Source organism: Caloenas nicobarica, chromosome 4, assembly GCF_036013445.1.
Source record: "Caloenas nicobarica isolate bCalNic1 chromosome 4, bCalNic1.hap1, whole genome shotgun sequence".
NCBI lineage: Eukaryota > Metazoa > Chordata > Aves > Columbiformes > Columbidae > Caloenas > Caloenas nicobarica.
In genome coordinates this window covers 77,744,762-77,770,964 of record NC_088248.1, presented here as the reverse complement: position 1 = coordinate 77,770,964, position 26,203 = coordinate 77,744,762, and the positions used below count along the sequence as shown (strand labels likewise).

Here is a 26,203-nt window from a genome sequence, read left to right as displayed (position 1 = left end):
TGTGCTCTGCCGCAGGGAACCACCACAGTCCCTTCGAAAAAGAGAAGAAAACAGCATATTTTGGCAGAAAAGGGCTGAAAGAACTTACTTTACAGTTCTCAAAACAGAGTTTGTTGCCCTGTTTCTCCCCAGATGCCGGAACTGATCTTGGTGAGAGCCTCTAGCTGCCAGAGGGGTACCAGCCTCTATCTATATTTTTAAATTGAGGTGTTAAAAATCAGACTCCAAATTCACAGAAGCAGCCCCGACTCTTCCGTTAAGAGGAGAAAATTTGCCCGGGGGTGTTTCTACAAAGGTTAACAAGGCAAACCAAAGCTATGGGTCAATCCCTAATCGTACTAATTGCTATTTACTTTGTCAGCGGAGTGCTTTAGAGCAGCCATTATCAACAGGTTTGTTTAAAGGGCGCTTCCAGCTTGGACAAAGGTAGCAAGTCCTTTAGCATCCTCATCTTTCAGTGCATTAATCAGCCTGTCAAGGTGATCCCCACCCCGTGGATCATTCACACCCAAGGAGATGCCGATGGGTGTCCTGAGGAGCCAGAGGCACCGACAGCCCCAAAAAGGCTCACGGGACAAAAAGTGGAGGTGCTGGAAAGCAAGGTGGGAGAATGGCCAACGGACAGGACAGTTTGGGGTCTTTTTTTTTGCTATTATAGCTCTAATAGGAGATAATTAGACATTAAATAATAACCCTGCCCTTTCCTGCCCACTCCGATGCTCCACAGAGACATTCTGGCTTAAATAGTGATGGAAAGCAAACTTCTGCAGAACACATGAAGAATATATTATTCTGGGGAAGTCCAAGCCACAGGATATTATTAGAAGAAAGTACAAGTGAGTTCAAAGAGGATGTAAGCAAGTCCAACACTGGCCAAGGTACCTGGATGTGGCATCAGCAAGTCCCTGCGCTCCCCATCCCTGGCTGAGAACTTCAGTCTGAGCCCATGTGGCAGCTGTAATATTTGCTATAAATGGGGAACCAACAAAATATGGACATTTTTCAAGTGAATTCAGAAAGTTTTGGCTCACCCTGAGCATACAGAATAGGGTTATTCAAACTGCTGGGGTTTTGGAAAGATGATTTAAAATAACAACATTGATATAGCACTTTAACAGCCTACAATGATGGTCAAAAATGCTGGAATGCGAACACTTTAATAAGCAGAAAAAAAGTCTTTGATTGACCAATGCTAAGAAACAGCAATGAATAACATCTCCTGAGCATCTTTTCTCCCTTCCCTTTGAAAAGCCTCCCCATCCGTATCACCAACACTTACTTTTCCAGTATGGACATAATAATTGGAGGTAGAACCAGTATAGGCATTGGCAGGACCACTCTCGTCAGGGCTGTTTCTAGCAGTGCCTGGAAAGAAAAAAATAACAAATAAATAAACCCAAGACATTTAAAACCAAATCTCAGGACGTACCTGCACTGAGCAACCAAGGCGTGAGCACAGAAATGATTTGGCTGCCCTTTCTGGTGGTGTATTTGTGAACGAATGTATCAACACACACTTTCAACTTTGCTATTTGTACAAAACCCATTTTTGCTCTGTTGTTGCTACAAACGATGGGTTTGAGCCCATGCTTGGTCGCAACGCCAGTGGGATCAACAGAGACACTCAATAACTTCCCTGATTTCACTTTGTGTGACCAAAAGTGCTCCAACATCTCGGCATATTCCTACGCGAACTTATTTGTGCTGCCTGAGGGGAGAAAAAGGGGCAAAACAGCTTCCTGGAGGATGCTGTAAGGTGAAATATCTCAGTATGGGTTGAGCAGCACCTTCAACCCTTCCTCCCTTAACTGAATTTCAATTGCAATCACGTGCTGGGAGAACACAGAACCTTCTTGCCTGCTCCAAGATTTGGTATTGTCTTTTAATCACTGGCGGTTTATTGCAAAGTGTTGTTAACACACAGGGCTCCTCTCTTCCAGGAAGATGCTCAACTGTGAGCTGTTGGTGTCGGTCCACTGGTGCTTTCATAGAATCATGGAATAGTTTGTGTTGAAGGGACCTTCCCAGCTCCCCCAGTGCCCCCCCTGCCATGAGCAGGGACATCTGCACCAGCTCAGGTTGCTCAGAGCCCCGTCCAGCCTGGCCTGGGATGTCTCCAGGGATGGGAAATCTGGAAAATGATTCCTCCCTGGTAAGAAGCCCCAGGAAGCAGCAAACAAAAGCAGCATGACCTGTATAAATTACCTTAAGATGAGACCTAGAGAAGATCCTCAGCACTTTAGCAAGGTGTAAAACCAAGTCTCTATTTCCATTTACCTCTTCCAAGCACCTTTGCCAGCACTCACCTAGGATGCCCCAAGCATTGCAACCATGGGGAGATTCAGGCTGGACATGAGGAAGGAATTGTTGGCCCTGAGGGTGGTGAGAGCCTGGCCCAGGTTGGCCAGAGAGGCGGTGGCTGAACCATCCCTGGAGACATCCCAGGCCAGGCTGGACGGGGCTCTGAGCAACCTGAGCTGGTGCAGATGTCCCTGCTCATGGCAGGGGGGCACTGGGGGAGCTGGGGAGGTCCCTTCAACACAAATTGTTCTATGATTCTATGCACAGGGCTTTGGCAGATGTAGGCAGAGGATACTGTAGATTTTGGATGGATATGCTGAAATTTATGCATATGGCCCAGCCCTGGGAGCACTCGATCCTGGAACAAGGTCTCAGAGCTGCGGATGTGTAACAAACACTAAAGGACCTGCCAAACTGGCCACAACAAAACCCCAAACTAAGCTATTCAGGAAAAAGCACTGGGATTAGATGGCAGCTGAGCAGAAGTTCTTGGCAGCCCCAAATTTGATGTTTAAACACCACCTGAAACACACTTATGGTACGTTCGCTTTTAATATTTATTTTCTATGTTGTCTCTCTTCCCTTCAACCATCGAGATGGAGATGGGCAGCTGGGTCCTGAAGCCAGCTAATGTAAGTGAGGAAACCTGGCCCCAATAAGTGTCTCCAAGCCCTTCAACAGATTGTTTTAAGCTCCCCGTTACACAACAATATGGAGAGATATTAGAGATCTCCCATTTCTTGCCGAGGACTGTAAATCTGTACATTAATTGCTGTCTACGAAGTGCCTTAAGAGCTTTGGACAGAAGGAGCGAGAGAAATGCCAAGCATTTATATTATTAACTCCTCTGCCTGGGCGTGTGCTTCGGTACATGCTTTACATTTCAGATTAAAGCCCACTTGGAAACAACACGCCTCAGACAATCAGATGATGCTCAGAAGACAAAACGATGTAAGAAGGGAAGAAAAGGGAATAATTGCAGGCAGATGGCAAAGAGTAGAAGGTTATAGGGGAAAAAAACAGGTGTTAGGGCGAGGATAAAACATCTGGTTACCCCTACAAAGCTTCGGTTGGCAATCGTTAATGCGGTTTTGACACAGCGAGGGTTAAAAAGCTACTCTGCTCCAAAATGAAGTCTTTCTCATCTAGAAAAAGGTGTAAGTTAGCTTTGCTTCATATTCAACATGAACTGCTTACAAGTTTCCACAGAGAAATCCTAAGGCTGTGAAAGCATCAGGGTAGAACAGGATCTTCCCGATGTCAAAACCTTCCAAACCATCAGGGTCAGGCACTGAATTTGCCAACCAACGTGACACGAGCCCGTGTCCACCAGCACGCTCGGCTTTGTGGCTACGCGACCGCACACGTGGGCACAACGCAGGCATGAGGTTTTATCGCTTTGTTCTTCCTGCATGATGGGTAAAGCTCATTTATTTCTATCTCTTTCAAGTCATCGATTCCTATGGCTGTGGGATTCCTTGTGTACAATTTGTTGTGCACAAGCTCACCCGATCATTCGCCAGGACCATCGCCGGTACGTACGTGTTTTGCAGCAATTCTGGAAGACCCGACGATGTTGCCGTTATTGTCCAAAACGTCGATTCCTTCTTCCAGCTCCGTGTGCCTCATCAGGACAACGTTGCAGATATTGGCACTAGCTGAGGATGAGAAAAGCATTGTGATTAGCGAGGCAGCCCCGGTCAATCCCAAATGGGAAGCTTCTGTTCGCCATGACAGCCCTTCAGCTTTGCCTGCATCAATCTGCCAAGAAGTTTCTGCAAGTCAAGAAGCCAAGACAATGATTTGATTCTTAAGAGGAGGAAAATAATCAAGATAATTTTCTTTCACTTGCAAAAGGATCTGCTGCCACAATCAGAAAGGTATTGACACAAAGAAATACCAGTATTCCCAGATGCTGGTGTTCGGACCTGCTCCCAGCTCCCATAGTGATTCACCACTCAACATTTTCATCTACTAAGTCAAACATGTCCTTGCACTGGGCTACCAGTTGGTCTTGGCCAACCAGGCACTGTCGATTGACAGCTGCCTCTTCTGATAGTGCATCCCAGAGCTGGTTTTAACTCCCCTTACTAAGCCAGCAGACAAACTCTTCTCAAAAGAATGGATTTTAGCAGGTATGATGGAAATACACCGCAGGGGATTGCACTGAGCTATGAAGGACAGCTTAGAGCTGAGCTCTTCAAGAGGACAGAATTATATTTTTTTAATCAAATAAGACAAAGTTGGGCTGTTTTCATGGGCACGTATCCCATTAGTAGGCCTCCTGCTGACTATATGCCTTTATTTCACGTTTTAGCAGAAAAATGGCTGTGCGGACTTATTCTCTATTAGACACCTGCTTGTTCGCTTTAACAATATTTTTCCGAACAGCAACACAAACCAGCAGCGCTGTGGAGGACGCTGGGTCCCAAAATTCATATTTCCCAAATATGAGCCCTGTGGTCAGCCCGTGTCACCTTCTCGAGGTGACCCCAAATTCTGCTCCTCAAGCAACGTGTGAAGAGTTGGGGTTGCGGAACATCCTTCCCAGATGCAGCTCCTCTCCAGGGCCCAGACGCTTCCCGATTTTTTCCAAAGCAAAGCTGCTAATTCCTATAAAAGTTTGGGTTTTGATAAATTGGCATTTTCCAGCAACCCCCCTACATTTTTTTGCAAACTTTCCAACCAGAACTAACACAAACCCGCTGTTGCTGCAAGTACCGCCGCTTCCAAAAATGTGCTTCTGCACTGCTTGATGGGTTAATATTCGCTAATTAATCTCAATTCATGTCATATAACAAATGTCTAATTTTTTGAGGGTGGTGGGTGGGTGAGCCCTATACGAACGCAGCTCTCTGCAATCAGGGATGATTTGTGGTGACAAATGCTCCTTACACTCGAGAATAAGAGGAACATACACACACGCACACTCTGTCTCTCTCTTTAATATTCAAACTACCGGACCACTCTTCCCATCTATCAAAATATCTGTGTTAACAACCCTGCAGCTCCCTAATCCAAGATAAAAAAGAAAACAGGCATTTTACTTAAAGCAAGTTTAGCCCCTTTTTCCTTTTTAACACTTTTTAGCCCCATCCTTTTAGCTTTCAATCAAGACTGAACATATAAAAGATGCTCCGGCCAAGCCGGGATGCACCAACACAAGGGTGACACATGATGGGATGTCCAGATATGAAGCTCCCACCGCACCAAGATGCTTCTCCAAGTCTTGGATCCTCTTAGGGCTTCACTGACCAGGTCCTGAATTCAAAACTTGACTCCAGCCCATTTATCTGAGACAAGCAACTGTCTTACCTGCCCTGGTTCTGTTTCAGTAAAACACCAAGAAAGCAGAAAATGCTGCTAATGATGGGTAAATTTGGATTTTGTGGAAGTCTCAAATACAGGGGGAAAATGAGAAATAAATAAATATATGTGTAGACAATTCCATTTTCAGTATTTGGAAAGAAATTGTGATAAGAAAGGCTGGAAACTACTTCTGTGCAAACATTTAGTGACACAGCGGGAACTGGGTTCAGATACAGAAGCGATTCACTACCTTACTTCAATATCCGTATTAACATCCTTCCTAAACCAGGGTGCTCTCCACACACCAAACACACCCTTGTGCACCAACTGAACACATTTTACAATTCTAAACCCACCCACAAAAAAACCAACCAAACAACCAAACAAGGGAATAAATCCTTCCTCCTCCTCACCTCCCTTCCCTCCAACGGGGATCTTTCTACCAGATTTAACTTCATGCAGATGAGGTATGAGATGCCTCTTTTAGGGTTTGGGGGGGGTTTTCTGTGGGTTTTTTTAGCTATATACATCTCCAGTATAAAGCACAACATCACCAGCGACTTCCCTCACCTTCCGCATCCAGTGCTTGGGAAGAAGTGGGGAAACTGGGTTCTTCACAATAACCCTGGGCATTGATGTCCTTCATCACCTACATCTCCAAGAAAGGGTCAAGCCCCTTCTTGTTCAAATTCAGGAATTGTGGCTCCCCGCAACACAGCGTTGACGCACTCCTTCGCTTCTCCTGCACTGAAAACCTTCATGGAGAACAACTTCACCACCCGGACGATGCTTTTGGGTGGCCAACACAGAGCACAAACCCCTTTTACATCAGGCGAGCCACTGAGTAGGCAGAACCTTGGCCATTTCCATGAGCTCTTCCACCCAGGATGGTTCGCTGGATCCGTCCCCCAGGCCTGGGGAGGATTTTTTGGACAGCCTGGATATCATAGAATAATTTTGGCTGAAGGGACCTTCCCAGCTCCCCCAGTGCCCGCCCTGCCATGAGCAGGGACATCTGCACCAGCTCAGGTTGCTCAGAGCCCCGTCCAGCCTGGCCTGGGATGTCTCCAGGGATGGTTCAGCCACCACCTCTCTGGCCAACCTGTTTTGCTAATTATGCCCTACAGGCAGCAATTCTGCAGATATACTTTAGTTTATCGGGCAAAGACAACACCTACATGACCTAGAGACGACAGACACAACATGTGGAGCATCTCTGAGGGCTTTCCCAGTGCCCACCTCAGCTTCCCAAGGCTTCATTGACATCTCTGCAGGGACTCTGGCCATCTTCCACCCAAGCAGAAGCTGCACTTCCCCAAATCTCCATCTCTCATGACCCCTTGGGATGAGAAACCACAAAGCTTTGACGCATATCTCCAATTTTTCAGTTGCTATCAACCATCTCAGCTGAGGTCGGTGGTAGAGGAACACAAGGAAGGACCCAAGGAAAACTGCTTAATGGTAGTGGAGCAAGAGCTTTACAGCAGTGTCTGGCTTTTTACGTAGAAAAAAGTGAAATTCTGCCCTTTTGCTGAGGACTGGTGGCTCGAAAGCAACGGGAAGACGCATCTTAATTAAACAGTTTGCCCAGGTCTGCAAACCAATAACTCGCAGCTTTCAAAACCACAAAACAGCAATTAGTGGGAGGATTCCTGATGTCCTGGCACATAACGAAGGATGACAGTTACACAAACAAAATAAGAACTAGAGAATTAATTACAGGCTAAACAAATTAATTATGGGTCCTCAATCAATGCTGACATGAGCGTAACCTCGTTCTCCTTACACTCGGGTATGAAAATAGATCAACGAGGTGGCAAAGACTTCTCATGTGCATCTCTGACTCAAACCCAACCTCACCTCCAGTGCCCTTCTGGTTCTAAAAATCCAAAGAAAGCTGAAACCCTCTAAAAATATATTCCTGGAAAGATCCAGGAAAACAATAACAGCATCCACAGATCCTCTATATACAACTAAAGCGCTCAGAAAAAAGCCTGAATGCGACCTACAGACCACAGTCCCTGTTACCTCCTGTTCTGCGGACACAGCAAGCAGCTGGTTTTCTGGTAGAAAAAAATTCTAAAAGCCCAAATAACCTGGGAATTGAAGGGAGGAGGGTCAGAGCAACCAGCTCTCTGTGAAAAAAAGGAGCAGAAAGACCAGAGAAACTGCGAGCAACAGGTAAAGGGGCTCAGCATCCTTGAGCGAAGGCCTTGCACAGCAAAGGAAAAAGCTTAAAGGAAAGTTTTGCATTAACATGCTTGAAACGGGCCCTGTGACAGTGAGCAAAACTCATTTGCTTATTATTTTCTTCCATGCTTGGACAATTTTTGCACTATCTTTATAAATAAACAAGCTTGGATAAAAAATTACCCTAATGCCACTGGTGAATTTTGTGAATCTGTGATTTTTTTGCAGCTCAAATAACTTATTGGCTGCTGAACGCTGTAACCTGGGGCTTCAGCAAAGGCTGAGTCCAGCATGTCCTTTCCCTCAAACACCGAGCAGTTTGCTGATGAACTGCAGAAGGGTTTATTTTGCACTCCAACAAGCCAGCAGCAGCCTTAATTCTTCACATGTTTGGGTCTTTCTTTAATCAGTGGCTCTTCAAAATCTGTATATTTAGAGCAGGAGCATTTCATCGCATTTTTATTGCAAATAAACCCCAATGCTACAACTTATTAAAAGATTTGATCTGATGTGATTCAAACCAGATCTTGCAAACTAAATGCTCTCAAATTTAGACAGTCAAGGACCAGACAACGATGATAATTTTCTAAACCACTTGAGAGCTTGATAAAGCTTCGTGAGCTGCCTCTGCCAGCAGCTTTGCATTGTTTTCCTGCCAAAATGTTGCTTTGCACCATCCTGTCGCATTCTGCATCAACTCAGGGACCTGCCACCGAGGGGACGCGGCGCTGATGGCATAAATCAAGAAGGCAGGAGTTGGGTGTCCATCCCGGTGGCTTTTACCCACCCATAGGTTTACAGCCAACACTTCGAATATAGAGAAAAGGCGTCATTTCTTACCGACTGCAGGGAATGGCACAAACCTCTGGATCAGGAGACGAGTGGCGGGAGTAAACTTGTTCGCTCTCTGAACCAGAACATTAAGGCCCACCTTTGAATAGAAAAAAACGAAACACAAAACAGAGAGGCAGAAAAGTTTAGCTACAAGGAGCGATGCCACAGCTTGCAGACAGCAGCAGAGCTCTGCAGGGCGACGATCGGGGTCTCTCCCCACACAGAAGACTTTGAGAACTAAACCCTCCCCACACACAGCAGGGTTTAGCTGTGTTGGGTTCAACCCTTTATTCACTGAAGAGTTGAACCCAACTATTGCATTGAACCCAAACATGGGGTTTAAAGGAAGGGTTAAACCCATTGGGTTTAAATGAAGAGTTGAACTCAACCATTGAGCTGAACCCAACTGTTGGGTTTAAATGAAGAGCTGAACCCAATCGTTGAGGTGAACACAACCACTGGGTTTTAAATGAAGAGCTGAACCCAACCGCTGAGTTGAACCCAACTGTTGGGTTTAAATGAAGGGCTGAATCCAGTAGTTGAGGTGAACACAACCATTGGGTTTAAATGAAGGGTTGAATGCAACCGTCAAGTTGGACCCAACTGTTGGGTTTAAATGAAGGGTTGAACCTGACCATTGGATTTAAATGAAGGACTGAACTCCACCATTGAGTTGAACCCAACCGCTGGGTTTAAATTAAGGGTTGAAGCTGACCATTGGGTTTAAATGAAGGGTTGAATCCAATCATTGAGTTGAACCCAATCGTTGGGTTCCAATGAAGGACTGAACCCAACCCTCGGGCTTGAATGAAGTGTTGAACCCAACCATTGGATTTAAATGAAGGGTTGAAACGAACTACTGAGTTGAACCCAACAGTTGGATTGAACTCAAGCATTGAGTTTAAACCCTTTCCAGCTAAAAGACAAGCTAGAAACCACTGCAACACCATTCAGTCCTTCTGGAAATGCCCCCAGCTGCATTTTTACTCAGTTCACTGGCATTTTCCCCATCCAGCACAAAATCATTGGGGCTGCAAGTCCTCACCCTGCTGGGAAAAAGCCAAATATCAGTGGTGGTGATTGGCCCAACACAATTAATTCCCCCTCCCAGAGCCCGTGCTAACTACACTACCCCACTGCAATGCAAACATTTGGGTTATAAAGGAGCTATTAATAGAAAAAAAAGAGAGAGCAAGCAGTTTATTATAACCATGGATCGTTTTTTCTTGTTGCCTCCTCCAACGCTTGAATAATCCAGAGCTCTCCGTGGTTTTGCAGGGATCTAAGTCATTGCGTATGTTAATATAAACAGCACAGAGGAGAGTTGCTGCCTCGTCAGCCTCAGTGTGGTTGGCTAATAGCGATAGTCAGAGAATTTCCATCAAAAATTTGTTTCAAACAGAAGTGGGGTTACTAATTAAACAAACCTATTTGTGGGGAATTACTTCTGTCTTCAGATTTACTCTCCCCTACAATATTTTCTCTTTTTCATCCAAAAAAAACCCCCAAAAAAACCCAAATGCGCAAACAAAACCCAGCAGCCCCAAACCTGGAATTTTAGGCCGAAAATGCAAGTCTTTAGCAATGCCTGGCCAAAAAGTTTTCAGCCAAAAATGCAGTAAAATTTTTAAAAAAAAAAACAAAATCACCCAAAGCCAAAAACCTGCCAGCAAATAGTGATTTGGGGGCTTAAAAAAAAAAAAAAAAGAAATAAAGAAAAGCATGGGAGAACATATTTTGCAAGCTGCTACATTATACATGCATCCGCAGTGCATCTCGTCTTTTTGGAGGCTGAGAGGACGGTGTTGAGAAGCAGAGTGCTGGTTCTCAAACCCCCGGGGAGCGTTTCCAGAGCCCCACAAAGGTCCCACCAGGACCCCCAGCAGGAACCCTCCCTCCTCTCCTCAGCTACCACAACTCTAGAGCTGAGCCCAAGGGAGCCACGGTGGTTCTTCTTAGTCTAGGCAAGAACGAGGGTTTCATCTTAATCTTCTTCCCCCTCAAAAATGACTGAATGATGTATTTTTTTTTCACATTTTCCAAGTATTTGCAAAATCTGAATGCTTCCAGAAACTGTAAAGCTGTCTAAAATGAGTAGATTTAAGACTAAAGGTAAGACAGTCTTAAGCCTGGCTTTGCTGGTACTGCCCCACGGGTTTGGGTATTTATAGCCTGGATAAAGTTCATCTGTGTACATGACAAATTCTGTTGGGTTTGCAGCCTCTGCCTGTAGGTTTGATGTAAGGATTTGACTGTGAAGTGGAAGAGCAGCAGCTTTTGAAACAGAAAAGACGAGCCTGGGAGAGACACCGCTGTGAGGCCAGTGGTAATAAGAGCATTTTACTTTCAGATTCAATCTGGTGCTGTAGCTGAACTCGCTCCTCCACTTACAGCAACCACCCCACTGTGAATATGAAATTAAATGTTGCTGTAGATTTAAATCCAATCTCCCAAATTCCCAACGCGAGGACTAGATTTCGGCAACTAATGAGGCTTTGTTTTTTTACAGTTTGGAAATTGCTTTGGCCAATCTGTGAACTCTTTCCCGCAGGTCATGATGTGGGATGAGGGTAAACAAGTCGAGGAGAGCATCCGACAACGAGCAGGGACTCCTCAACCTCAGCAAAAGGTCCATCACAAAGGAGAACTTAATGAGTTTAATCCCCAGAGGTTGGCCAAAGAACACTGACTATCGAGATAAATTCATCCCTAAGAAAACAACCACAGGAATAGTGTTATTATTCTCGTCCCCCTGCCTACAGCCTGAGTCACAGATCTGGGCTCCACAACGCTGGTGCTGCACAAACACCTCACCGAGAGTCAGGCGGGATTCATCACACCCAACGTGGTGCCTCCAGATGGGCTCCTGTTTGCAGCCCAGTGCGGAGAAATGAGCCCGTTTAAGGGGTTTTGTTCTCTTCCCAAGACAGACATTTGTGGGTGCTCATGTGAAACACCCCTAAGGGTGCCCGTTCATCCCTGCTGACTATCAAAGAAGTCCGGGGACGCAGCTCAGATGAAGACGTCTGCGCTGGGGACATCTCAACTCAAGCAAGACAAGTGATCCTCCGTGCAGCCGGCAGCTCTGGGCGTGGATTTGCTATACTGGTTTCAGTGCAGGACTTACTGGTTTGGGATATTCCTGCACTGTGCCCCAGATCAGGGGACAAATCCAGCTTTTTCATATTGCCTGTGTTTTATGGTTTCTTTCTCCAGAGCACTTCCTTATAATAGAATCATAGAACCATTTTGTTTGGAAAAGACCCTCAAGATCATTGAGTCCAACCATTAACCCACTCCTGGCACTGCCCCATGTCCTGAGAACCTCATGTCCGTCTGTCCAACCCCTCCAGGGATGGTGATTCCAGCACTGCCCTGGGCAGCCTGTTCCAATGCCCCACAGCCCTTTGGGGAAGAAATTGGTCCCCAGATCCAACCTCAACCTCCCCTGGCGCAATTTGAGGCCGTTTCCTCTTGTCCTTGATCTGGTTGACAGCGTCCCGACCAGCTGGGCATGGGGGACACATGACACCACAACTGCTCCTGTCCCGCAACACGAAACCGGGTCCAACCTCACTCAGGGCTCTGCAACGCCTCCGGCAGCACTCTGCCCTTCCTCCCTTCCTCTTCTTCAAGTGCCGAGAATTCCTGCTATTTATTTTGCTACCGGTTTTTGTTTTCAGCATCAACAACGTTATCTCAGCAGAAGGATGGAGTTCACGGCGTTGCCGGACTTGAGGCCACATCATGAGACACTGTCACAGAGCGACTCTGCAATAATAAACCAAGATTTCTGTTGCCTTTTCTTACCCTTCTTGTCTCAAACAGTTCTGGCCTCATGTCCACCAAGACATGAATTTGAAAAGCACATGAATTTTTGAAAAATAAGTGCTTTATTTTTTTTTCCTTTATGACTGCAAGATTTTTGAAGCCTGAGAGATGGCTTGTGAACGCCTGAAGCTGGCGACAACTGACGTTTGATAAAGTCTAAACCTACACCTCCTAAACCAGTTCTAGAGTGGTAAATACACCAGCAGCTCAAGAAGTTATTTCACTTAATTTTGAGAGGGAATTTTTAATGAAATAAAGGAATATTAGGAGTCCAGCAAGCAAGGTGGACATTGGTTGGTAGATGACGCCACCTAAATGTCACTGAGCAGCTCTCTAGACTTCATTAATTGCATTGGTGGGATCTCCACTGATTCAAGGGATTCAGCTTTCTCAGGTTCCAGCAGCATTGGGACAACCTGGGCCACCTGTAGGTGGCTGCTCCAAGTGACCTAGAAAGCCAACCTGGATGGAGGGACTGGCTCCAAAGAAGCTTCTCCTTCAGCCCTCAGATCACCAGATTCCTGAATTAGAACACTAATTGGATCTGATGAGTAACATGCAGCTGAACTGAAGAAAAGAGCATTAGGAGAAGGAAGAAAAAAAATAATTCATTAGGGCTGAGGGGTGAAGATGGAGGCAGAGAGATGGAAAACTGGGCTGTTTACCAACTGGAGCTTTACCAAGTCAAGGAGAACAGAATGGAGGAGTATAAGGGATGGGAAAACACTAACAATCCAAGTGGAGAAGGAAGAGGAGAGGAGTAAGAGTAAGGAAAGGAGGAACCTTGAGTCCTACCCAAGATCACTACAGAAGGGATGACCCCAGGAGCCCCACAGCTGGATGCTTCAATGGAGGAAAATGGTGCAGTCTTGAGAAAATGCAAAATTGCAGGAGAGGTACAGAATCACAGAACAGTTTGGGTTGGAGGGACCTTCCCAGCTCCCCCAGTGCCCCCCCTGCCATGAGCAGGGACATCTGCACCAGCTCAGGTTGCTCAGAGCCCCGTCCAGCCTGGCCTGGGATGTCTCCAGGGATGGTTCAGCCACCACCTCTCTGGCCAACCTGGGCCAGGCTCTCACCACCCTCAGGGACAACAATTCCTTCCTCATGTTCAGCCTGAATCTTCCTCCTTTAGTTTAAAACCATCACCCCTTGTCCTATCACAACAGGCCCTGCTCAAAAGTCTGTCCGCATCTTTCTTATTGACCCTTTCAAGTCGGAAAAGGACGCACTAAGGTCTCCCCGGAGCTTCTCTTCTCCAGCTGAACTCCACCCCAGCTCTCTCAGCCTGTCCTCCCAGCAGAGCTGTTCCAGCCTCGGATCATTCTTGGGGCTCCTCTGGCCCCTCTCCAGCAGCTCCATGTGTGTCCTGTGCTGAGGACCCAGAGCTGGACCAGCACTGCAGGGGGGTCTCACCCGACGGGCAGAATCCTCCACCACCCATTCTCCAGGTGCCGCTTCCTTTAAAATCTCTAAGCCCCCAACACAACTTTATCATCAGCTCTTCCAACCTACCGCGATTTTCCTCCTGCTACCAGCTCCCCGTAACGCTTCACCGCGGCAGCAGCGCCCGGCCAAGGTCCATCCCCCCCATCCCTCCTCCTGCTTTGCACCGACTTTCTCCAGCTTCTCAGTGTCTCCTGATGTCCCCAAGCGGTGGCGAGTCCCGCGGGCAGTGGGTGGCCTCCCGCGCCATCTCACAAGCTGATTTACGGGCATCACACCAAATTCACACGCTGTCAATGCAGCCGCTCCGCACGGCTCACAGACAATTATCGGAAAGAAGGAGCTGGGATTAGAAAAATCCACAGGGGCACCTCCACCTAGAGAGGAGAGTGAGAAATGGTGTGTGCACGAGTTAAGTGTGTGATGGGAGCGGGGAAGGAGGAGCAACCCGTGTTTGGTGGCACTGATGGTGTGGGAAGGAACTGGTTGCTGCCTCCGAGGGCTGCACCAAAGATGCTCTCCCTGCATCACAGTCGAGACTTAAAACTTGGTCCAGCAAGCTCCTGTCCCTCCTGAACACAGGGGAAAAAAAATATGTAAAAATCCTGGGTTTTTATTGCTCATGAATTTTATAAGTGTAATGAGCCAGCGCAACTCTAATTCATCTAATTAAAGTTCTTAGATTCTCCTCCTAGCTTTGGTTGGACACCCTCAAGCATCACTGGTGCTTTTTTTTAAAGGACAAAGCTGTAAATGTAACTTTTTATTATTCTCACTCACCGGCATGAGAAGATTTTAAACCTGCGTATCAGAGCACAAGTGTCCCTTGTAAACGGTATCAGGAGCAGTTTGCTGGGCTGTGGGAGTCAGGCCTTGCCAAAGCTGCTGTGACACAACCATTACAACATTAATATTACTTTGCAGCGATAATCTCAGGCTTCAACAACCTTCACCTCTCACCATCCTTTGGAGAAGAAAAATAAGATCTTTCTGCTGAAATCCTGTGTGGTTCTGAGAATGTCTTGGGTTGTAAGGGAAGTTTTCAAGACAAAGCACATTTTGATTTTGCAAAATGCTAACTTTTTTTGAGGGAGGAAATCCAGCTTGTTTAAAGATATCATTTTTGCAATGTCCATGTGTCCAGAAGCAGCCTCTCCTTTAATCCGATCTCTCAGACCAACACTGAGCTTTGCTGATTAGACTCCTACATGACTCTTTTTTTTTTCCTGATACAGCTAAATATAAAATTTAGGAGTTATAATTTTTGTGTAACCTCTGTGCTTGACCAGTTCTGACTGCGGCTGAAATTTCTGCACCAATTACAATCTATGAACCCCATGGGAATACAACCAAAAATCTCAAAGACAAATTACAGTGTTTCAAGAATTCAGCAGCTCTGCAGAAACCCTACAATAACTACAGGAGTCTCCAAAAAGCTGTATTTTCTTGGAAATAATGTCGCCAAGACTTCCGCACAGGAGCAAGTTGCCCCAAGATGACTTCAGAAGAAACCTGCATTGGGAGGGGAGATTCCCCACGGTGAGAGCAGGAATTTGAGTTCTGGAGCATCAGGTTTGAGTTTCTGCTCTGAAGAGCTGCCTACATCGGTCCCGACACCAAGTCACGTCACTTCTGTCTCGATTTCCCAACGGTGCAACAGAGCTGAGAGCGGAGCCCAACCTGCCAGGGACACCCCAAGGATCTGCAGGGATCCCACAGAGCGTGGTGGAGGTTCCTGCAGCACCTGCGCTGTTCCCCACAAGAGCTCTGCCCGTCGCTGCTCTACAAGAGATTCAGTTGCATTTAATTTCAGCAGATTGTTATAGAGTCACAGAAGGGTTTGGGTTGAAGGGCCCTTCCCAGCTCCCCCAGTGCCCCCCCTGCCATGAGCAGGGACATCTGCACCAGCTCAGGTTGCTCAGAGCCCCGTCCAGCCTGGCCTGGGATGTCTCCAGGGATGATTCAGCCACCACCTCTCTGGCCAACCTGGGCCAGGCTCTCACCACCCTCAGGGACAACAATTCCTTCCTCATGTCCAGCCTGAATCTCCCTCCTTTAGTTTAAAACCATCACCCCTTGTCCTATCACAACAGGCCCTGCTCAAAAGTCTGTCCCCATCTTTCTCATCGGCCCCTTTTAAGTCCGGAAAGGCCACAATAAGGTCTCCCCGGAGCTTCTCTTCTCCAGCTGAACGCCCCAGCTCTCTCAGCCTGTCCTCCCAGCAGAGCTGTTCCAGCCTCGCATCATTGCTGGGCCTCCTCTGGCCCCTCTCCAGCAGCTCCATGTCCGTCCTGCGCTGAGGTTGTTGCCGGTTTCTCCTTCAAACTCCTGTTGTGCGCTGGTGGAGACACAAGCCCTTGGTGGACAGGTCGGCAGGAGCGGTCGGAGGGACAAACCTCCACCTTGGCTCACCTGGTTGCAACCACAGACTCATCTAAACCATCTTTTTCTTCACCCCAAGGCAAGAAGTTCCCGCACGCTCCATTTCTGCCCGGCCACTGGAAGGACAAGAGGAGCGAGAAGCAGCCCAAGAGACCCAACATCTCCCAACTGCTGCAGCAGTTTGCTGGAAAAAAACCTATTGAACCCATAAAAAACAGTGGCAGGGATACTAAAACTGAACTGTACAAAGCCCCAGATAAGCAGGAATGTTTGGTTTTTTTTTTTTCCTTTGCCTTTTTGCAGTGAGAAAAAGTATCAAACCAGATCAGGTCATTAACAACTGTCTTGTTTGTCTCCAGTTTTAGACTAGTTTGTTTTTACACATATTCAAGTTTAACTCCGTGTACTTTCACACTTTGTGAAAGCACCAGGTGTGCACCACACACTAAGCCAGAGCGTCACTAAACCACGCTGGAACTGGTTCCAAACCTCCGCTGGCTCATCCGGAGTCGGTATTTAGGGTCAGGAAGCAAGGAGGCACTACTAAAATGAGAAGACCTGGATCTGCCTGTGAAGAGGCACTTTAAATACCCTCTTGTACCCCAGCGGCGACTCCCAGGTGAGTCATTAGTCGCTGACAGCACCAGAGTTACTAATGGCATTAATTAATCGCCTGATTTTTTTACCATTTTTCACCCAGCAAGGTAAGTCAAAAGGAAAGGTTCAAATCCTGGGCAGGTACATTTTAAGTGTATAAATCACTCCAAAATACCCAGCATGGCTGGCAGTCATGGTTACATGACATTGCATCTCTCTCCTTTTTACACAAAAGAAGACAAAACACCTACTTTGTCAGAATTTAGCTCAGGTTGCTTAGTGAGAACAACTTATTTATTTGCTTCTGTACTGACAAGACCATCAATCCCAAACTTGCACTTAATAAAAACCTCATTAGAAGTTACAAACTCCGGTATATTTGAAAGGGGAGGGAAGGAAACTTCATTAACTGGGGCAAACCCCACTGTCCCTCCACTTCAGAGGTGCTTGATCTCACACATGTGGTTTTGCGCCCCCTTTCCCTACGCCGTCACAACCACCCCTAGTTAAGTTACACACACCTCTATATGTATTATAGCATTTATATATTACGTATATTAATAAAACACGCTCCGGCTGCCTGCCAGGCTTGCTGCGGGCTAATTAGAGCCCATCCTGCCAAGAGGAGAGGACGATGCCAGCAGCACCGATGGACGCGGCACCTCCAGGGGACACGGAGTGGACAACAGACGGACGAGGAGCTAAAGACCTGGGCACCAAGCCGAGGGACAAGACGCTGCTTATGGGGAGACATCAGAAACGCGGCCAAATGATAGTGGCAGAAGAGAGAAACCCCTTGGAGAATCTACAGACAGTCTCCAGTATCACAGAACCAGAGAATCATTGTGGTTGGAAGAGACCCTCAAGACCATCGAGTCCAACCATGCTGCAAGGAGCAAGATTTGGAGCTGGTCTTGGCAGAACGTGAAGCTGCGACGGTGGAAATTAAAATCCCGATTGTACAAAGCTCTGATCCAAAAGACCAACAGCAATGACCCCTCTGAGATGCTTCAAGGAGAACGTGGGGACAAACCCAACAACTCGTGGGGACAAAGCAGAGAGCGGCTGCTCACAGCCCTTGTCTGGATCTGGTTTAATTTGCAGGTGCTTAATTGCAGCCACAAAATCACTCCTGACCTCAAACTGAAGTCTATAGTAAAAGACCAGAGTACCAAAGAACTGAATCAGATGCAACAAGGATCAGCAAATTGAGTTTGCTCCCAAAACTAAGAAACCTACTTATAAAATACATATAGAACAGTTATTAACAATCATATTGGGTTTGATTACATCGCTTTTTTTAACCTTTTAAAAGCGTGACAAAATCAGCAGAGAGCAAGAGTCTATGTGCGCGTCTGCTGGAAAGGGTTTCTGCATGATTACAAGCCCTCCGATCAGTAAAGCTCTTGGCACTAGAATATTCAGGGGAAAAAAAAAATTAAAATACGCTTGGTCTTTCTCAAGTCTTTTTGCTACTCTTTGCCTTTGTTTGCCTTGCTTAGGAAAACCAGCTGGTATTAATTGCACTTCGTGCACCACCATCATGAACAGCAGCCAGATAGCAGAAAACAAGGTCTAATCACAGGAATCCACTCAATTCTTTCAAAAAAAAATTTAAAAAATCAGTGCTCAGTGTTCAGAAAAGCAGTAAAACGAGAGCAATCAAAAGAAAAGGCAGGAAGGAGGCTGGTGTGTGGAGAACACAATAAACGACAATCACAGAAGGAGAAGCAGAAATCCAGGTTACCTAGCGGTAATCAGGCTCCTCTAAACATATTGTCTGTCGCAAGCGAAGCTTGGAGACGTCGCACGATGGTGCGGAGGAAAAGCCGGTGCAGAAGTGTCACGTAAGGACTTAGAGGCGGAAGAAATCCCTTATCTTGGCCTTTTCACCTCTTTTCTCACACTCAGCCTTAAAAATTAACCCTTGTGATGCCTTTGCCAGCCTTACTTCAAGCGATTGATTCACCCGAGCACTGCATGGGAGATGAGAGAAAACTGGGGATGTGGAAAAGATTTCCTTGCCTGAAGCTGTGAATTGGGTTGGGCTGGGGGTAGGTGGGGAAAAAAAAAAGGAATACTGGGGAAAAAATATTGAAATAATGAAAAATATATTTTAAAAAAATACCGATTTCTCAAAAAAACTCATCCCAAAGGGCTGCAGATGGATCTAAGAGAGAAGCACTGCCTCTCTCCGACAGCAATTCCTCTCTCTCTAAAATGTGAAAAGAATCAGGTTGTTTGCAAAGATTTGCTAAGGCTTCCCGTTTAATTGCAAGAAGCGCAAAGCCAAAATCTGCCCTTCTGCACTCAGGGGAAAGCAATTTGTTTGTCCCTCTCGTCAGATAACGACACGGAGGGTGAAGCCGATGGGAAGCTCAATCACAAGTCAACTGGTCTGTGGTTTCCCGAGCCCTCTCCCCGTGCCGTTTGCCAACTGCAAACATGGAAGGGGCTCTTTTTAATTAATGTGGGGTCTCCGCAGAGCACCGGGGGCAGCGGCACTTGTTTTCAGGTCATCTGGTCCTAATGGGCTCACACTGGGAGGTGATTTGTCGCTAACTGACAGCAGGGATGAGTTATCGAGGGCCGAGGCCTTACAACCCAAGGTAATGAACCTCAGGGCTATCACTATATTATTTGCCATCATGATTAAAAAAAATAATAATAAACGTTTGGGAAGATGTTGGTTATTAAACCAGATATTTACAGTATAAAAATCACTCCCTGCTACGCAGGGTTTTCTCAAGCCTGCTCTGCACTGGGAATTGAGCTGCAATAAGAAGTGTGGGGGATTATCAGCACACAAGCAATTCTGCGGTGACACACACATCGGTGACGTCCCCAACGGCTCATCTACGTGAGGACATCGGTGCACGGTGATTATGTCTCCTTTTCACACACCACAAGCACCACAGCAGATCTCCCAACATCAAGAAGGAGAAAGTGTCCACAGAATCACAGAATCGTTTTGGTTGGAAAAGACCTCTAAGATCATTGAGTCCAACCATTAACTTAACACTGCCAAGGCCACCACTACCCCACGTCCCTGAGAACCTCATGTCCGTCTGTCCAACCCCTCCAGGGATGGTGACTCCAGCACTGCCCTGGGCAGCCTGTTCCAATGCCCCACAGCCCTTTGGGGAAGAAATTGGTCCCCACATCCAACCTCAACCTCCCCTGGCGCAACTCGAGGCCGTTTCCTCTGGTCCTGGCGCTTGTTCCTGGGGAGCAGAGCCCGACCCCCCCTGGCTCCAAGCTCCTTTCAGGCAGGTCAGAGATCAGAAGGTCTCCCCTCAGCTCCTGTTCTCCAGCTGAACCCCCAGCTCCCTCAGCCGCTCCCATCACCCTTGTGCTCCAGCCCCTCACCAGCTCCGTTCCCTTCTCTCAACTCGCTCCAGCACCTCAAGGCCTTTCTTGGTGCGAGGGGCCCAAAACTGACCCCAGGATTCAAGGTTTGCCCTCCCCAGTGCCCAGCACAGGGACGGTCACCACCCTGGGCCTGCTGGCCACACCAGTGCTGATCCAATACAATTCAATATATCTAAGAACTAGTGCCGATGCAGATCAAAAATTTTGGGCATGCACGGACAGAGACACCTCATGGTTAAAATATTTTCTGGTTATGTAGACTGAATTCTGTCAATTAAAAGAGAAACACGCTTGGCAATTCAAACAAACATCTCAAAAGCTCTGCAGTACTACTGGAAGGGAGCAGTTACTTAGCAGGGAAATATAGAGATATAAAGCGTTACCCACTGCTATTGAGACAGCACTTATGACAGCTCCCAAGTAGCCCTGGATGAACTTGGACGTCGGAGAAGGCTTTGGAAAGAAAAACAAAACATATTTTTAATAAACAAACTTCTGGTTATTAAAATGCAACCAAGCTCTTTTTGTTTGTTTGTTTTGTTTTTGTTTTATTTGTTTTAAACCAGAGACAGGTTTAATTTTGTCATATTGTTCTGTGACACATGGTCTGTCATCTAGCAGCGGCAAAAGCAAGGAAAATTGTAGCCTCATGAGCAAGGTTAAAGGGAATGGAAAATTAATTGGCATCAGAAAATAATAATAATAGCAGCTCAAAGGAAATAGTATGTGAATGAAATTGAGCAGAATTGGCATTCTCATACACTAGTGATGGACCCCAAACTCTCCACATTAAATATTTGTCTTTGAAATGTTATCTCGATGAGCTGGATGGTTTCCAGCTCCCCATCTTGAGCTTCTCACATCCCGACATTGGATGACCAGAGGCTGAGGCGATGGAGGAGCAGGAACAGCCCCAGCACCTCCCGCCACTGCTGCTGGTGGCACATCTGAAGTCCTCAGGAGACGGCAATGTGACCATGGAGCTGCCTTCTGCTGTCCAAAAAGCCAGGTAGCACTTTGCTTTGTGCTCATTTACATACCAAACTGAACCATTTCAGACCAGCTAGAACTATATACTGGCTCAGCTCAAAGGCATTGAGCGTCACCCATGTCCCTCGAGTGATTTTGAGATCCTCCTACCATTTATGGCTGAGGTTTAAAATGGAAGTGTACACAGGAGAATGGCCAATGTATAAATTCGTCACAGTGCCGACTCCGGAGTTTCTATTAACAGTGAAGAGACCAGACATGTTTTCACGTCAAAACAGACCTAACGTGCTGCAAGCACTGCAAATGTTGGGTCTCCTCACCTTTGTCGCGTTGCGGTTTGCATAGTTGACGCAGGCATTGTGGCTCTGATTCAACCACTGAAGAGGAAACAAGAAGAGACAGGCTTAAACATAACTTCGCCAAAATAAAATTTAAAAAAAAAAAAAAATCTATAAACATGAGAGTGGCACAGGAAAATTCATCTCCCTTTGGATGGGCTTGCAACTTGTCACCTCTTTTGAAAGGTTCCTGCATGTCCTACATCAAGCTGGACGGGGCTCTGAGCAACCTGATCTGGGTGAAGATGATCCTGCTCATGGCAGGGGTGGGACTGGGTGAGCTTGGAAGGTCCCTTCCAACCCAAACAATTCTATAATTCTATGATTGTATGATTTAATGCCCTTCAAAGTGAGGGACAGCAATCCCAAGGCACCTGGAGGACAACTCTACTTCCCCATACACTTGACATCCAACTCTTCTCCTGGCCCAACCCACCTCCACACGACACCTCGGTGCTATTGGTTTTTATTTTCATCAGCACCAAATCCATACAGCCATTAAGATGTAGCAGTAAGTCCAGCGGCCACCTCGTCAGTCATTAATTAAGCTCCACGTCTCTCAAACAGGGGATCAGAGGAGGCTTCAGCTGAGGAACAGGAGGTGCGCAGCTGGACCATCTTAGGGATACGGACACCACTAAACTGGTATTTCTTTTGGAGCAGGATTTGTCACCAAAGTAGCATGGTGGCAGCTGGGGACAAGTAGCACCAAACTCCTGAAGGGTTTTCCCCACAGCAAGTGCTGGCAATGTGTAAAAAAATGACCGTTTTCATCCCCAAAACACCACGTTCCCAGTTCAGAGTGTGTCAGAACTGGAATCCTCTCCAGCTGTGGCCAGGACTAAGATGAAGGAGGAGGAAAGAAGTGAGGTTGAGGAAAACAAGGCACTAAAACATGGGGATCAGCCCAGTCATTGCCAAGTTCTCAGCCCAAGAGCAGCTTTTTCCTGCTGACCAGCTCTCTAGCCTGGAACTTTGGACCTAGGAAATCTTTTTTGTTTTCTTTAAATAAAAATTTACCAAAAAAATTACAAAGTCAGCTTGCCAATATGTGCTGGAAATCTGCCTCAGTTTTCCAAATGTGGGGACTTTTTTTGGTCTTTTGGTTTGGTTTGGGGTGGTTTGTTTGTCTGGTTTTGGTTTGGTTGGGTTTTTGTTAACCCTACAGCTCACCTCTACATCAGCAGCTCCACAGGCCCAGGCTAGACCCAACCTGAGACACGCACATTTTGGGCATCAGCAACAACTGCTTCACTGTACAGTCCTGCTCCTATAGGACCCAGTGTCTGTTACTGCAGTAAGATGCATCGTCCCTAAATCCTACACTATTTACCCAGACAAATCTCATTTTCAGAGAGGTGTAGGCATACCGCTCAGATATTGTCCTTTATCTAGAGTTTAAGCCACCTCTAGGTTGAAGACACCTCCACTACACATTTCTTGACTCCGTGATCTTCCCAGGTGGCTGCTTGACACCCTCTTAGGTTTTTTGGGTGACGCCTCTCTAGGCTGTTACTCCTCCTACTTGCATTTTTCAGAAAGGTGATTCATGTGCCCATCATGGTGAAGAGTTTGAGAACCGCTCGTCAAGCAGCAGTGGCCCAGGTTGGCTTCGATTGCTGGGCTTGCCTGCTACAACCTCCCTCTTGAGCGGGTTCATTTGGTTTCTGCATTTGAAGCATCCTTTCTAGGTTTAAGAGGATTATTCCACCCTTTTAAAGCTGAAAGCTTCTCCCAGCTACCCCGTGATGGTGGGAACAGGAGCCCCTCATGGAAGCCATCAACAAGAAACCCAACGCAAGCCCATCATCCAGGCTGGCTTGTTCCTCGCTTGTGCAAGAATAACTTCTCCAAAAACCAACTCTTTCCATCGCAAACGTCTAAAAACAGGTGAGGCGAGTTGCCTTTGAAAATATAGAATCATAGAATCATTTTGGTTGGAAAAGACCTTCAAGATCATCGAGTCTGACTGTTAAACCAACACTGCCAAGTCCACCTCTAAGTCATATCCCTAAGAACCTCATCTACATGGAACATTTAATCTGTTCATCCCAGATTTGAAGACCATATTCTTCAAAGCACAGCAGTCAGGAGAAAATACTTGGAAATACAACAAATGTAAAAAAGATAACTTGATAACTAGCAAATAATACAAGATCACAGGTGTCTCCGGCCATTATCCCACTCCCAGCAGGTAAACATAGCCACAACTCACAGCTAAATCCACCAAACCACAAGTTACTGGCACGTACTGATGTAATCTCGGTTCTGCAGTCTTTCCAACATACTAGGCAGATCCATTCTGCTTCGATATTTCTTAACCGCATAATTCTCTATCATCACACTGTAGACAATAAAAAGACATTCAAAACTAAAAATAAGTCTGAAAATAACTTGGTTTTGCATTTCAGTTAGTGCTGAAATTATACTGAAGCGGGGTGTTTACTATGGATAAAACTCATTCACGTGCATGCTTCCTTCCCTTGCTCTAAATTCCCAAAATTTAATGGAAAATAACACTAACACCTCCCTACACACACACACTTTTTTTTTTTGCCCCCAAACCACTATAACGCATTGAACACAGAGCTCCTTGCACAGCTATTCCAAAAATCCCTGGGCACGGGGCCTTTGGTCCCACATCTAATGTCACCTCAAAGTCTGTAAACCTGGCTGATGTGCCTAACCCTATCTGCTAATATATATTTAATCTGATGTCTGGCTTTATCAATGAACGTGGAAAACAGGATAACATTGGAACAGGCTGCCCAGGGCAGTGCTGGAGTCACCATCCCTGGAGGGGTTGAACAGATGGAGATGAGGTTCTCAGGGACATAGGGCAGTGCCAGGGGTGGGTTAATGGCTGGACTCGATGATCATGAAGGTTTTTTCCAATCAAAATTATTCTACAATTCTATGTTTTACACCTGTACAAAATGGGTTCAAAAAGCTGATTTTGCAATCTAAGGCTATTTTGCATCTCCCTTGCGATGGCATAAATAGCCAGGCACTGGAAAGTAGACCAAATAATTTGCTTACAGCCTCTTTCAGACCTACCAAACTTTTCCCTAATTATATCCAGCCACATCATCTCCCCATTAACTAAAGCACTACCAGCGCAGAAACACCATGTGCATCTGTTTGTCCTCTGGACATGAGTCAACTGCTGCTTTCCCTCCCATCCCATTCTCCAGCCGTTCAGATGAGGGTTACCTGCCAAAACACAGTGGATGCCAGCGTCTGGTTGGGCAAGAGAAGACCAACAACCTGCAAGAGAAGAGATTTTTCTCATTAGTAAGCACATCATTGGTTTGCTCTCAGTGCTCTTCTAGGTGTGCAAACAGCAAGCTTCTTTCTAGTGACTTGAATAAATGATCTTCATTTATGGCTTTATTTCATTATAGTTATTGAACTTCCCTTCAGCCTATTGTCTCTCGGCTTTCCAGTGGTGAAACTGGGTAACGTGGCTGCCCGTGAAAGCTTTGCATCTTTAATTATTGCTTGTAGCCCACCTTGAAAAGAGTCTGGCAGCAGATACTGCCTACAGATTACTTCATTAAAATATAATCAATCCTTTACTCCAGGTATTTCTGGAGGATAACACAAACATTGCACGAATGCAAGAGCTTAAAGTTGTTACTATTGGCAATGAAGGGGGGATTTTCTTATTTTCCTTTGGCACGTTCACTGTTTCAAGCACAAGAAAGAACTCCGTATTTGAACATCTGAAGACAGGAGTGCCACCTGGAAGCACATGTGCTCCTGTTTGGGAGCTGGAATTTTGTTTTAAGAGAATTGTTGATGTGTCATCCTCCGAGCTGTGAAAACTCCCACTTGGGTTACGAGCTCAGGCTGACAATCGTTGTTTCCCAGAGGCTGACGGGTGCTTGTCCCAGCACATCTGACCAGATGCTGCGTGAATGTGAGATGTCACAGGCTTTGCAAGGTCACCCATCACAGCACCCGAGGCCACACACGTGTATGTTGCCTACTTGGGATCCTTGGAACATCTCAGGATGGTAAAATAATGGCCCAGGTTGGCCAGAGAGGTGGTGGCTGAACCATCCCTGGAGACATCCCAGGCCAGGCTGGACGGGGCTCTGAGCAACCTGAGCTGGTGCAGATGTCCCTGCTCATGGCAGGGGGGCACTGGGGGAGCTGGGGAGGTCCCTCCAACCCAAACCATTCCATGATTCGATGATTCTATGATGTCTTAATATACCCCATAGGCACAGGCTCTGTAATTTTTTAAAGAGCCCATCTCTTACACAGAATCAGCACCACCAGACTTCTCCCCACCTTGTTTTTCTATCAGTCTTTCCTCTTAAAGCATAAGAAGTTGAAGAAGAGGAAAGGGATGCAAAGCAATGGGACTCCCAACAACAAACCCAACAAACAAGGACAGGGAGATGAGTTCTTGGGTAAGAAACTGGCAAGATGAGATACTTCCTAACATCGTTGACATTTTCTCCCCTCCTGTGCCTTCAATATCTGATAGTTTCTGGAAGAAGATGGTCTTGATGTTGCTAAGTCATACTCGCATCTTTGTTAAGAGTATAAAGACCAAACAACTTCACATCTGCAGCAGCATCAGTTGAGGAGGAGGCAATTTC

General features: G+C 46.4%; 1 protein-coding gene across 1 annotated transcript in view; it reads right to left on the bottom strand.

Moving 5' to 3' along the window:
• Nucleotides 1-26,203, bottom strand: part of SFXN5 (sideroflexin 5) — a 98,435-nt gene that overhangs the window by 30,987 nt on the left and 41,245 nt on the right. Inside the window, 6 exon segments of the mRNA XM_065633851.1 lie at nucleotides 1,280-1,365; nucleotides 3,844-3,959; nucleotides 8,641-8,731; nucleotides 20,650-20,715; nucleotides 21,573-21,629; nucleotides 24,804-24,857. Of these exon segments, the coding sequence (XP_065489923.1) occupies nucleotides 1,280-1,365; nucleotides 3,844-3,959; nucleotides 8,641-8,731; nucleotides 20,650-20,715; nucleotides 21,573-21,629; nucleotides 24,804-24,857 (470 nt within the window).